Consider the following 12,267-nt stretch of genomic DNA (forward strand, 5'->3'; position numbering starts at 1 on the left):
AATATAAATAATTGATTAAACAAATATGATCGCTAATCTGTAATAATTATAATTATTTGACATAAAAATACTTCTTATTAATTTGCTCTAATTTTATTATCTTTCTGAATGTGAAATATTTTTTAAAAAATTACATAACATACTAATTTATATCTAAAGTCTTGAAAATCAATTTTTCTTCTCACCTCACTGCCATCATGATTTTTTGCCGAACACCTAATTTATCATTGATTTCATTTTCACCGTCGCAATTCCAATTTCATCATACTGCTATCATCACTGTTTTCAATCTTGCTGTAATGCCACCACTATTTTCAATCTCACCATTAGGCCAAATCAAACCCTTTCTGAAGTTTCGTATAACTGGCACGAGAGATATAGAATTTTAATTGATTCTTCATTTTCAGGTTTTCAACCGTCGATACGAACGAAGGAACAACCCGGGAGTCTTTATCCCCTATGCCCATCTGTATGATCACATACACGGAGAGGGAGAGAGGATAATATGCAAAATACTTTCTGCGACAAAACCAAATCATATAGCAGTTAATTGACAAAACTACAATACCAGAGACTTGCTGCCACAAGTAGATTTTACAGGGTAGAGACGCTAGTACCTCCTTCCACACAGATCCAAAACCAAATACATCCAATTTTAAACCCACTCGGGGGCTAGTTCAAACAGTTTGATGAATACCATTTTTTTTTTCCTGAAGTTGGGCATGATGAGATGGCATTGGGGTTTGGGAGTCTCTAACATTTTCCTAACGCATCATCATTCTGACCATTACCCTACTTGATATACTGAGACATCCACTTGAAGCCATCACCATACCCCATTTTGCGAACAATGCTGCACATAAATACCTCTAGCGGACGGACATTTGAGTCTGCTAGATTTACCTTCCCCTTGCCAGTTGTAAAGTTTGTGAGCCCAAGGTGGTATCGTAACTCATCCTCTGAGGCAGCATAGGGTATATCAATCTTGTTCCCTAGAATAAGAAATGGGACATTGGCAAGGGCCTCATCAGAAAGGAGTGCATCCAGTTCCTTCTTTGATTCTGCAAACCTCTCTTTATCATAGGCATCCACCAGGTAAACCACAGCATCCACCTGGAACCCAGAAAATACACATTCAAAGTATTTATTCAAGACCAAGAAACAATAACTTATAACACGTAACAATAAGAACAAACAGTTTCTCTCTTCTTTTCTTTCTTCTCCTTTTCTCTTTTTGAGTGCAAATAGCAAATTCAACTTCAGCTGTTTAGCACATCAACAAGAGGCCAAAAGAGCATTGACTTGTAGCCTTCGTTACTCGGACTTGGGGGTGAGAGTTGGACATGAGTACGTGTCCAACACAACTGCATTCAAATTACTCAATTTTTCCATATATTTGGAGAGTAGAACTTCCATACACATGTCTGTCAGATATACTCGTCTACCTCAGCCACACAAACTGATAAAATTTACTAAACTATTTTACTGGTTGACTAATTAACAGTACATGGAAAAGCAGAAAACCAATCCAATGTAAAAGAAAGACAACATCATTGCATCCCCTGCATTGCTTGAAAGCATTGATCGGTGCTGATGGCAAACTATATACAAACACTTCTTGATACAACCTTAACATTCCAGCTGGCAATTCTCGACCACCTTGTTCAGCACCCCAAGGTAAGGCTGGTTTTATTGCAAAAATAAAAGATTGCAAGGGAAAGAAAAACCACATCATATCCCACGTGGGATCTATTTTTTAATGTTTATTGCATTATTTGCTTTTGAAAAATCTTCATAAAAATCAACCAACAGCAAGCCAAAAGGTCACAGAAAATCTATAGCTGCACAATTAAAATAACTGCTAAATGAAAACAGATAATTCTTGGCCATCTTCCCAAAATGCGACATTAAGAATTGAAGTCTTCAGCAAAAGACAAAAAGCAACTATTCACCAGCAGACAGGATAACAAGAGTTCAAGATTTTGTTTACCGTATAAGACCCATGTTTCAACCAAGGCAACTAGATGAAACTGTCAACCCACTAAACATTTCATAAGATAACCATCATGACCAACCCACTGAAAATTCTTGACCACGAAATAATTTGAAGCACAAAAATATCAATGACACATACAATCACACAGAAATTTCTGACATCAAAACATGCATATGAAAACCCAAAAGTAAAATATTAACCAAAGAAGAGTCGACCTATGGCTTGAGAACATACCAGAAAGAGTTTAGGTGACGTAAAGCAAGATGATAATAATAAAACCAGAAAGAAAATTGCATACTAGTAATGACGGATTGCCAAAATAAAATCCATATATGATTCATTGCAGCTTATCTGATGTCAAGGAACAAACTCTTTAAGTCACATATCCATTGTCAAAATATAGCAAAACCTACCAATTAAAAAATGAATTGAAAAGGGAAAAGAAGAGTCAATCAACTTTAAAAACAACATAATGCAGAACTCCAGCCAATTGAGATTTTAAGGCAACGCAATAAAAATTACAACAAAGCAAATTTTATTGAATGCTGAATCACTAAAACCAATAAACAAACATGACGGGAATGACAAACTATACCAGCAATACATACATATGCTTGACAAGAGAGGTAATGAACGAGACAATATTAAAAAAATAGGAAACCAAAACCAAGGAACTGGTAGTGCAAAAAAGTGCACCACTTTCAGCTTTTCGTTACCTTAGCATAGTAATCCTTCCAGACTCTGCGAGCAATCTGATGACCACCCAAATCAAATGCTTTGAACTTAATTTTCCCAATGCTAAGCTCTTCAGAAGTAGGATATTGGGTTGGCTGATGTTGGACCAATCTCTGGAAACAATTCACTATAATCAATAACGCTAATTACCTCTCTTTCAAAATTTCCAATAAAAATTAAAGAATAATTCATTAAAAGGCTTTAATCTCTTCCATTTAAAAAAAAAAAAAAACCCAAAATTCTCAAGTAGCTAACCAAACATACAAACCTAAAAAAATAGACAAAAAAAAAAACAATCGATGTTTATTTAGAGATCCAAAATTATGTCTTCAATTTGGGTTTTTTAACGGATAAAAACAGATTTCAATATTTGGAGCGAAATGGCAAAATAATTATACAGGACAACTGAAAAAAAAGGGAGGGAAAACGAACCTCGTCTTTCAACATGTGAAGCAAGGTGGTTTTACCGGCATTATCGAGGCCGAGAAACAAGATCTTAGCCTCTTTCTGCCAGAGACCGAGGGAGGCGAGAACGCCGTAGAACCAATCGAGAAGAAACATCGTTTTAGCCTTCGGCTGATATTTCGGGTATTCCGAAAATCAAAACGGATCGAACTGGAAATTGTGACGATCTGAGGAGTGGAGGAGGGTAAGATCGTCGTAATCAAGGCCTCCGCTTCATATCATGAAAGAAAGGATCAACTTTGACCCCAAAATGAAGAAAGCGAGAGGGGAGGAGAGCGCTGGGGTAAATATTGGGTTAAAAAGACGAACAGCGGCTCAATGGATTTCACAATTATGGGGCAAAATTGAAATTTCCATAATCCAGATCTCGGTTTGTCTGTGGGCTCCCCTGCTTGTTGTGTGCGGTGACGTCGTTTCCCTCAGTTTGATCCATAAAAATTCTTAAGATTCTGGACTCTAATGCCACTACAAACTCGTACACACGGCTTTTTTCTATTTCTTCGTCGGCCCAATATTGTTCTTTTGGAAATTTGTTTTTTCTTTTGTAACGTGTTATTTTGTGTGAAAAATAATTCGTTTATAAAATTTAATAAAATGAAAGTATTTATATGATTCTAAAATTTAATTGTACGTTTGAGTAATAGCAAAATATATAATGTAGAATCTTATACGTACTCTCTCATATACTGTCTTTTGTCACATCTTAGTTTTCAGAATATAAGGTGCTCAACCAGTGGAATAGACGCATCAATGGATATGCTCAAGCCAAGCTTAAATAAAATATCCAGTTTCTACTTATTTTTAGAGTTTAGCCTGATTAACCTAAAAAGCATGCTTAACTCTGGCTTTTTAATTGATTCGAAGTTTTGTGTTCATGTTGAAGCTTACTTTGTTTAACCGAATTATAGATAAAATTAATATTGATGTTGAAATCAAATGATCTATGGAGTCCAATTAACCTTGTGTCGAGGAGATAGTCAAACTTGCCGTTAAATTTTGAACTCAATCTCCTTATATACAACACATGGCATTTATTAAAATTCTTATGTTAATTTTATTAATTAAATATTAACAACAGTTTGATCTTTTAAGTACACTCATTTATCTGTCAATCAATAGGGAGGTATCACAAGGTAAAATTACAAAGGTGTTTAAAAAACAAACTCATTGTAGACGTTTAATTTTGATTAATTTTTAATTTTTTGAAATGTTGTTTTACGTAATTAAAATAAGTAGGAATTATACAAGAATATGGAAGTAACTTAGAATGAGTGATAGAGTTTATCAGTTATTCTCACACTTGTGATGTTTTACAGAATTTGACTTTATGATTCAAATATAAAGATAATTAAAATGACTTCTTCTTAACATTTTTTTAAACACACGTACTTCACCATTTCTTTATTCTTTAAGAGTACACGTAGTACATTGTTAAATGTCACTACTCTATTACCAAAAACTTACACATTCTATCTAATTATGTGATTTTCTCATAACTATTCTTTCCATAGTCAACATGTTCTTCCCAAAACGTCCAATGAACCTTTTTTTCATAATAAATGTGCCTTTCTCATAAGCGATTCTTTTTTATAGTGAATGTGCTTTCCCCATAATGAGCATGTTCTTCTATACAGAATATGTTCTCTTAAAAGTGCTCTTTCTACCAACTTCTCATAAGAAAACATTCATATTTAATATAAATATGAGAGTTTAGCATTTTGGGAGATAGGAGAAATTCATTAGAAATTACTCGTAACACCTTTTCAAAGCTTTTTCAAATATTCTCACCATTCAACTTTTGTATTGGTCGAGCTCTATCGCCTTCTCCACCTATTCATTGATTTCTTATTCTTCATCTTCTACACTTATGCTTCAAAGATTGCTCCAATCTTTTTTTTTACCATGTTAGTTCATCCCATTTTACTTGTTGTAACACATCTTCTCTCTTTACCAACATAAGCCACTACACACACGAAAAGAAAAGGCACACCAAGTGATTGGAAAAGAAGCATTCAAATATTCTGTATTGGACTAACATTTTTATATCATGTGCATTATATGTTATTTTTTTTTCAAATTTTAAATAATAATTATATATTAGATATAGATTTACTTTATATATGTTAATTTTTTATTGATTTTTAAAAATAATTATATATAGATCATTAAATTGTATATTATACAAACAACTGAAACTAATAAAGTGCATATTAATCGAAATTTGCATTAACATGTAAGTTTATCCCATGTGCAAAATATACTAAATTAACATAAAGTTAATTACTTTTAACATTAATTAATGTAAAATCAAAACTCTAAAAGTAAAACAATTCAATCTAAAATTAACTTTTCCAATAGAATTAGAAACCTCACTTATAATTTGGGTAAATTTATTAATATTTATAATAAAAATTTAGAAATATAATAAATAAAAATATCCATTTTCTTTAAATTAAAAGCTTTAAAAACATTGGCACTTTTATATATATTTCCACTTTTATTTATTTTTAAATAATAATTATATATAAGTACAAATAGTTTTAAAGTATAAACTTGAAATTTTATGATAATAGTTTAGAAATTTTGCAATTCTATTTAGAAAAACATTTTTAATAAGAATAGTTCAATGTAATTATATTTTTACAAATTGAATAAATTTTATTAATACTTATAATAAAAAATACTTCGTATGACAATTTAAAAATATAATGAACAAATATGTTAATTTTTGTCAATAGTTTTCTAACATTATAAGAAATTAAAACAAATGAGCACAGTATTTGTTTAGAAAGAAATACAACCTTAAAAATGGAAAACAAATAAAACATACAAACACAATAACTCACAAAATTAAAATTATCGATGAGACCTAAGTATATTTTTTTTATTTTGAAAAAATGGGGAATTTGAACCATATTTACTTATAAATAAGAAAACATCTTGTTCGAAGAATTAAATTCAACTCCTGATTGATAAAAGAGAAAAAACTTTAAATTTTTGGGTACTCAACGCAATTAAAATAAAATGGAGGCACCCGGCCGTAATTTTCCATCGAGCTTCATACTCATATATGCTCCCATTGCTTTCTACGCAACGAAACCCTAACTCCGTAACAGCGCCGAGAAATCTCCCTCGCTGTAAGGTACGGCCTTTCTTTGCTCAGCTACCTTACCTTATACCTTCCATCTTCATTATCTCATTTTGCTCTTTGCTTAAATGATTTGCAGATTTAGTAGAAAAATAGTAGTATTACTAATAAGATTTCTCTGGTTAAATGATCAGTGTTAGAGTAGCTGAGAGATGGCGAAATCGAAGAATCACACAGCCCATAACCAGTCTTACAAGGCCCACAAGAATGGGATCAAGAAACCCAAAAGGCTCAGGCACACATCCACCAAAGGAGTTCGTTCTTTTTTCCGAAATCTTTTTTGCTGTTTTCAAATTTATTTTTTGTTTTTTCTTTTAACATTTCCTTTTATTGTGATTGTTTAGATGGATCCTAAGTTCCTCCGGAACCAGAGGTATGCCAGGAAGCATAATAAGAAGAACGGCGGATCTGCTACCGAGGAAGAGTAGACATTTTGAGGACTTTTCGCGGTTCTTTTAAGCATATGATTTCGCTTTTTCTGTTGTAAGACATTGCCAGTTTTGGAACTAGTCTGACTTTATCTATCAATTAGGTGATGATTCTAAATCTCTCACAACTGATGTCTTGATTCTTCTCACAATTATTAAGAATTCGTTGTCCGAAGCTTTGATCGAAAATTTTGTGGTTTTTGCCCACTGCTTGATTGATGCCCCATTTTATTTTCGTTAAATTATACTGTGTTTTTCAATGCTCAATAGTTCTCCAAAAATCTGATATCAGTAGGATTCTTAAGGGGAAGTTGCTGTATGAAGTTTCTATCTTTCTGAGTAGTTTATTTTAGAAACACAAATTGTCTGATTATTGTTGTAAGTTTTCTTGGTAATGAAGATTCTTATAAGCTGGAGGAATGTCATTCCATTGCAATACTGTTCTCTTTACGGATTTAATGATTTCTTTTTGAAGGGTACTGGTTTCTTAGGATTGTTATATTGATACTAAGTAATGAGCACTTTTGACTACTATTATGGAAGTTGTTGCTCACTCCACATGAGGTGGATTTGATAAGGTTAGTGAATTATCAACGACATTATGCGATAATACAATAGTAAATTGATGAGTGGATGACCAGCATAAGCTTGAGTGCAGAAGCAAAAGTATTTCTGTATTCCATGTAAAGCTGATATGAGATTTTTTTAGTTGTAAAATGGTCGGGAGCCAAGCTCTCCTTTTTTATTGCTAGGCAGGAGCCCAACCTGTAACTTTTAGCATTAGAAAACTAGTCTTACTGAATTTTTTGAGTTGTTGCTAGGGCCAGTTGCTCAGTGTCCGTGTGTTTTCCCCTTGTTGGCAGAGAAACAACAGTGACACTCTTAGCCTGATTCAACACTCATAGGCCTTCTGCCCACTCAAGTTGGGTAAAGAACTAGTAAATTTAAGAGCACTTTTATTCCATCTTCTTGTTCTCTCTTCACTTCTCCTCCATCTAGAGAATGGGCAAAATGTAAGCAGCGGTGCATGCCAACGAACCTGATGTGGTACCAACCAGGTTTGCATGTCATCTATTCTCATGATTCATCACTGAACCAACTTAATGGGATTTGGATTTGTCATTTTCATTCAACTTTATGTGCTGGAAGATTTGTATAGCAGATAGTTGGAAGTCATTATCACATCATCAAATCCTCAGAGCTTTTGAGTGATGTGTTTTGCTTGCTGTAACTCAAACCATGTGGCATGTATAAAGGATACATAAATCTTATAAATTTAGTTTCCGCTAATGTCAATTGATTGAGTGGTGTGGCATCTAATGGTTATATAAAGCGATGGTAGATTAGTTTGATTTCTTATCTGATCAAGTGCCACTCAATTATGTCACTGCCATCAAGTTAGTCTAAGGTTATTTTAACCCTGACTATGTTCACGCAATTCTTAAGGTGATAAGTTTAGGTCGCGGGCCAACGGAGTTTTGGATGTGAGTTATTGCATTTGTTTTATTTCGAGCAATCGGGAAATTGCTTACCTGCAAAATGCCATTAAAAGGTCCGTCTCGTGGAAACTTCCCATAACCGAGTTGCTGGAGTCCTTTCTATGGGCCGTATCAAGGAACCCAAACCCTCCAAATTTTTAGCCTTGGTGGATTAGTGAAATGGTGAAGTTTTGGCTAATATGTGACCATATTGGAGACACAGACCAATAAACATCATCTCTTCCTTCGATGAGCACACACTTCGGATAAGAAACCACAGTCCTCATTATCTATTTTCTGCTAGTGTTAGTGGACGATCCATTACGTGGAAATTACTGCTAAATTACACTTGGAACTAGAAGTGGAACATGAGAATTGAGAAGCAAGATGTAGTGCCTAGGTATTTAATTAAAGTTAACTCGTATACAACCTTGTGGAAACCATCTGACAATATTCAAGGAAGAAAACAGAGAAGAAACTTTATATCTTCTCTGGATGCTTCACGATCACCACTGGACATTTAACATGCTTGGCACAATGATCGCTTACACTTCCCAGAAGCGTCCTGTAGAATTGGAAAGGGGAAATCATCCTTATTTTATCTTGCCTGGAAACAAATTGGTATAGAAGTTGAAAGGTGTGGAAGGAGGGAAATTATTTAGGCTGTTATACCTTTTGAGGAAACCATAACCGTGGCTTCCCATCACCAGTGTATCGGCTTTGATCTTTTCCACCGTATGACATATTACTTCCTTTGCATCTCCACTTCCAACAATTCTCTCCACAATTATCTGCACGTTGTTAATCAGTAACAGCTGTGAGAGATGATAAACCGAACCGAATTGAATCATAGAGGGTAAATAAAGCAACATAAACTTCAAAACAAGAGGCCTACATTGCTGCTGAATTTTGAATAGATAGTTTCGGCTCTTCCCATCACTGAATTGACCAGATCACTGCCATATTTTTCCAAGGCTGTGATCACATCGCTGGAAAACACATACCCTGTAACAAGGAGGTCAGACTGGTCAGTAGGTATACAAAAACCTCGAATAAGCAGCGAGAATAATAGTTGTTGAACAAATTTTCCTCCCTGTTAATCTCTGATATAGGGAAAAACATTGAAAACTTGTTTAGCTAAGAGAGCAAGAATTGATTTGACAATTCGGGGAAGAAGTAACTCTTACAGGAAAATTTGCCAATTGCAAGAAAAATCTTTTATCCTTTTTGAGGTAAGGAGAAAAGGGAATTGCGAGTAGATACATAGGAATTGGAAAATGGAGAAGAGCATTAATACTTGTTTTTCAAAAGAGTAATAACAACACACTGAAAGCTGCAACTTTCTCGTAATAAGAAACTTGTTACAGTTTCCAGGGAAGAAGGAAAAGACACAAGCAACGGTTGCAAACCTGCAGCGTCGAAGGAGGAGTAGACAGGAGGTGGAGGTTTCACATAAAGAAGCACAAGGGTGTTGGTTGTGTTTTGAGAAAACAAATTTCCGAGACACCATGAAAGTGCATACATGCTCTCCTCACTCTCATCCACGGCTACCACAATTTTGCACTCTTTTTTCTTGAGGTTCACTGCTTCCATTGCTACAACTCTGGATTTTTGTGCTCTCTTCTTTTTGACTTCAACACTTTGATATAAGAAGCTCCGATGAATTATTGGCCTTAAGATGTTGATAAGAAAGCAAATGAAAGCTCAAATATTTATGGGTGGTATCTGGTCGTGGTTTTTGAAATGAAAGGGGCTGTATCCTGGAAAAACCAGTTTAACCCAGAATAAATTATTAAGAAAATCGTACTGTTTGGCCAATGGGCAATCACAATCATATAATAAGTAATTAATTAAAGCAAACAACCAGTCAAAATTGATTTTAGAAAGCAGGTGAGGCGAGTAGTGAGCTATAAGGTCAGGCTTTTGCCTTGTTTGTTGGATATGGAAAATCCCATCCTGTAGGACCCATTGATTCCTTCTCAAGGAATCTCCATGGTCAACATCTTGCTGAAGCTAAGCCTTGGAGGAGCAAATATCTGACCAGAAAAGTTGAGCTTCACCACGTCATTCTTATTGCAATCATTCGCAGCATGACGCTACGGTTGTTCATAGAGATAGAAATGGTGTGGATATTTTCCTTGCCCAAAAATGAAATGGATAGTTCAATTGTTTTCACCGATGTGTTTTCTTATGTGCCATTACTTATGTATGATTGTAATGTCTTTTGAACTTGACATATGCAGTAGTCATATTGGATAAAAGTTATGTATATATGCACCAACTTTTTATATAAGATTCATTGATTCTTTGCAGTCTACTCTGAGGATGAAAAAATTTGCAGTTTTGAGTGAGTATAGAATCTACCGGCTACTTCCAACTGCCAGAATTTGTACGCTCAACTGTTTATATTGTTTTCTACTTTCTGGTATGACCTCATCAATGATCTACAACTACAAAGAAGCTTTAGGTTCGAATCCAGTCGAAACAGGATTTCGATAAGGCCCCGCAGATAGTAAAATGGCAATTGTCGTGATCGGGTGGAAGAAAGACAAGTCCTTGTAATAGTCCAAATCAGTTGTTTATTATGTGTGCAAGCTGAGAAAAGGTACCGCCGTGCTTTGTCTGCAAAAAGCCTAGAAAAATGCACCTCATTTTCTTTCCACTGGCCAGTTGTTTTGGTTGGAGCAACACTACTACTTTAGATCTAATCTTCTTAATGGTTGGATAATCTAAAGAGAAGGATTAGATAATAGCTTTGTTTTGTTTTTTTGAGATGAGCATCTGCAATGCTAGCGCCTTGCAGCTTTGTCTATCCAATTTTTTCTTCCTCTAGACTACGTGGATAGCTATGAATAGGGCTACAAGCTCAATTATTGCAGGCTCGTAAGACCCCTTCATAAACCAAGTGTACACGTGGCACCCAAGGTAGGCCTCCCCTGGCACCTGCCCTTAAAAAGTTACTATTGACAGTCAGAGCACTTAAATTTCTTGTATTGGAAGGTATAATTAATGAAAGTTAAATAAATAAATTAAAAATAATTCATAAAAAAATAAAAAATTATTTATAATAATTAATAAATTTTAATAAGTATTACATTAATTATAAAAAATTATAAATAATAAATAATATATATAATTAAATTTAATATTAAAAATTATTATCTATAGTCAAATTCAAATAATGAATATCTTAAAATCATTATTTGAACTTTGTTTTAATTGTGATGAACGGGAATTTTATTATCCAAATTTTATACGAACCTGACTATAAGATATTATATAATCTTATTAATTAAATCTGAGTAACGCAATATAATAGATATTTCCAATCATATATTTGCTCCTTCATTATTTAAAGCATTATCAACAAAAAAACTGTCCCGTGTCTCTCTTCTTCTTGCAGGTCTTTGCTCGGCCCAAGAAGGACATCAACCCAGTCCAGCTCACGGTCTCCCCGTCTGGACCTCAACATGGTCTTGGGTTGTAAATCCATTTGCGATCTCTTGATTACTACTTGCTTTTCGGATATAATAAGAAAGTGCGTATAAAGTTTTATTTTGATTAGAGACTAATAAAGTTTTTATCCTTTGCATGCATGTAAGGCAAAATCCAACCCTTTGAAAGGTAGGCCATTTGCAGCCTCCGTTGGTGCATTTTCTAATTTGTTTGTTTTTATTGTCCTTTCCTGATAAATTCAACAAGGGGGGTGTGGCTTCTTTCCTTCCCTAATTTCTCTCATGCCAGCTCAAGACTTCACGTAGGAAAAGAACTCTGGTGCTGGTAGTTTAATCGCAACTAAGAATTCATTCATATAGATTTAAAACAAAGTTTAATGGAGCCACGTCTAGAATATTTTCCTGGTCTTCAAGCTGGATTCCCTCCCTCAATCCCTCCGATTAGCGGCAGTTGTGTCTTTGTCACCCTGCTATAATGCGAGATATAATTGAAATTTGGAAGGCCGATCGAGGGTCGAAAAGGATTCCGAGAGAACGCTTATGTTTCATTGATTGCTTCCAG

General features: G+C 34.5%; 3 protein-coding genes across 3 annotated transcripts; 1 reads left to right on the forward strand and 2 right to left on the reverse strand.

Moving 5' to 3' along the window:
• LOC18613680 (GTP-binding protein SAR1A) lies at nucleotides 502-3,531 on the reverse strand. Its single transcript, XM_007051022.2, has 3 exons — nucleotides 3,164-3,531; nucleotides 2,713-2,844; nucleotides 502-1,113 (listed from the first exon to the last, which is right to left on the reverse strand). The coding sequence occupies exons 1-3, from the start codon at nucleotides 3,290-3,292 to the stop codon at nucleotides 793-795; spliced, it is 582 nt and encodes a 193-aa protein (XP_007051084.1). The 5' UTR covers nucleotides 3,293-3,531; the 3' UTR covers nucleotides 502-792.
• On the forward strand, nucleotides 6,184-6,987 carry LOC18613681 (60S ribosomal protein L29-1). Its single transcript, XM_018115486.1, has 3 exons — nucleotides 6,184-6,338; nucleotides 6,479-6,598; nucleotides 6,689-6,987. The coding sequence occupies exons 2-3, from the start codon at nucleotides 6,497-6,499 to the stop codon at nucleotides 6,770-6,772; spliced, it is 186 nt and encodes a 61-aa protein (XP_017970975.1). The 5' UTR covers nucleotides 6,184-6,338; nucleotides 6,479-6,496; the 3' UTR covers nucleotides 6,773-6,987.
• Nucleotides 8,516-10,037, reverse strand: LOC18613682 (universal stress protein PHOS34). The gene is made up of 4 exons (XM_007051024.2): nucleotides 9,660-10,037; nucleotides 9,146-9,255; nucleotides 8,923-9,041; nucleotides 8,516-8,815 (listed from the first exon to the last, which is right to left on the reverse strand). Exons 1-4 carry the CDS (start codon nucleotides 9,841-9,843, stop codon nucleotides 8,731-8,733), a joined length of 498 nt encoding a protein of 165 aa, XP_007051086.2. The 5' UTR covers nucleotides 9,844-10,037; the 3' UTR covers nucleotides 8,516-8,730.

The sequence above is a fragment of the Theobroma cacao genome, chromosome 1 (genome assembly GCF_000208745.1).
Source record: "Theobroma cacao cultivar B97-61/B2 chromosome 1, Criollo_cocoa_genome_V2, whole genome shotgun sequence".
Lineage (NCBI taxonomy): Eukaryota > Viridiplantae > Streptophyta > Magnoliopsida > Malvales > Malvaceae > Theobroma > Theobroma cacao.

Bases quoted from the DNA above. Each gene is read 5' to 3' on its own strand.
- LOC18613681 (XM_018115486.1), top strand. From the start codon at position 6,497: ATGGCGAAATCGAAGAATCACACAGCCCATAACCAGTCTTACAAGGCC. The intron at 6,599-6,688 runs GTTCGTTCTTTT...GTGATTGTTTAG, and splicing joins GGCACACATCCACCAAAGGA to ATGGATCCTAAGTTCCTCCG.
- LOC18613680 (XM_007051022.2), bottom strand. From the start codon at position 3,292: ATGTTTCTTCTCGATTGGTTCTACGGCGTTCTCGCCTCCCTCGGTCTC. The intron at 2,845-3,163 runs GTTCGTTTTCCC...AATTGTTTCCAG, and splicing joins TTCACATGTTGAAAGACGAG to AGATTGGTCCAACATCAGCC. The intron at 1,114-2,712 runs GTAACGAAAAGC...TCTGGGTTCCAG, and splicing joins GGAAGGATTACTATGCTAAG to GTGGATGCTGTGGTTTACCT.
- LOC18613682 (XM_007051024.2), bottom strand. From the start codon at position 9,843: ATGGAAGCAGTGAACCTCAAGAAAAAAGAGTGCAAAATTGTGGTAGCC. The intron at 9,256-9,659 runs GTTTGCAACCGT...TCCTTGTTACAG, and splicing joins CTCCTCCTTCGACGCTGCAG to GGTATGTGTTTTCCAGCGAT. The intron at 8,816-8,922 runs GTATAACAGCCT...CCAATTCTACAG, and splicing joins GGTTATGGTTTCCTCAAAAG to GACGCTTCTGGGAAGTGTAA.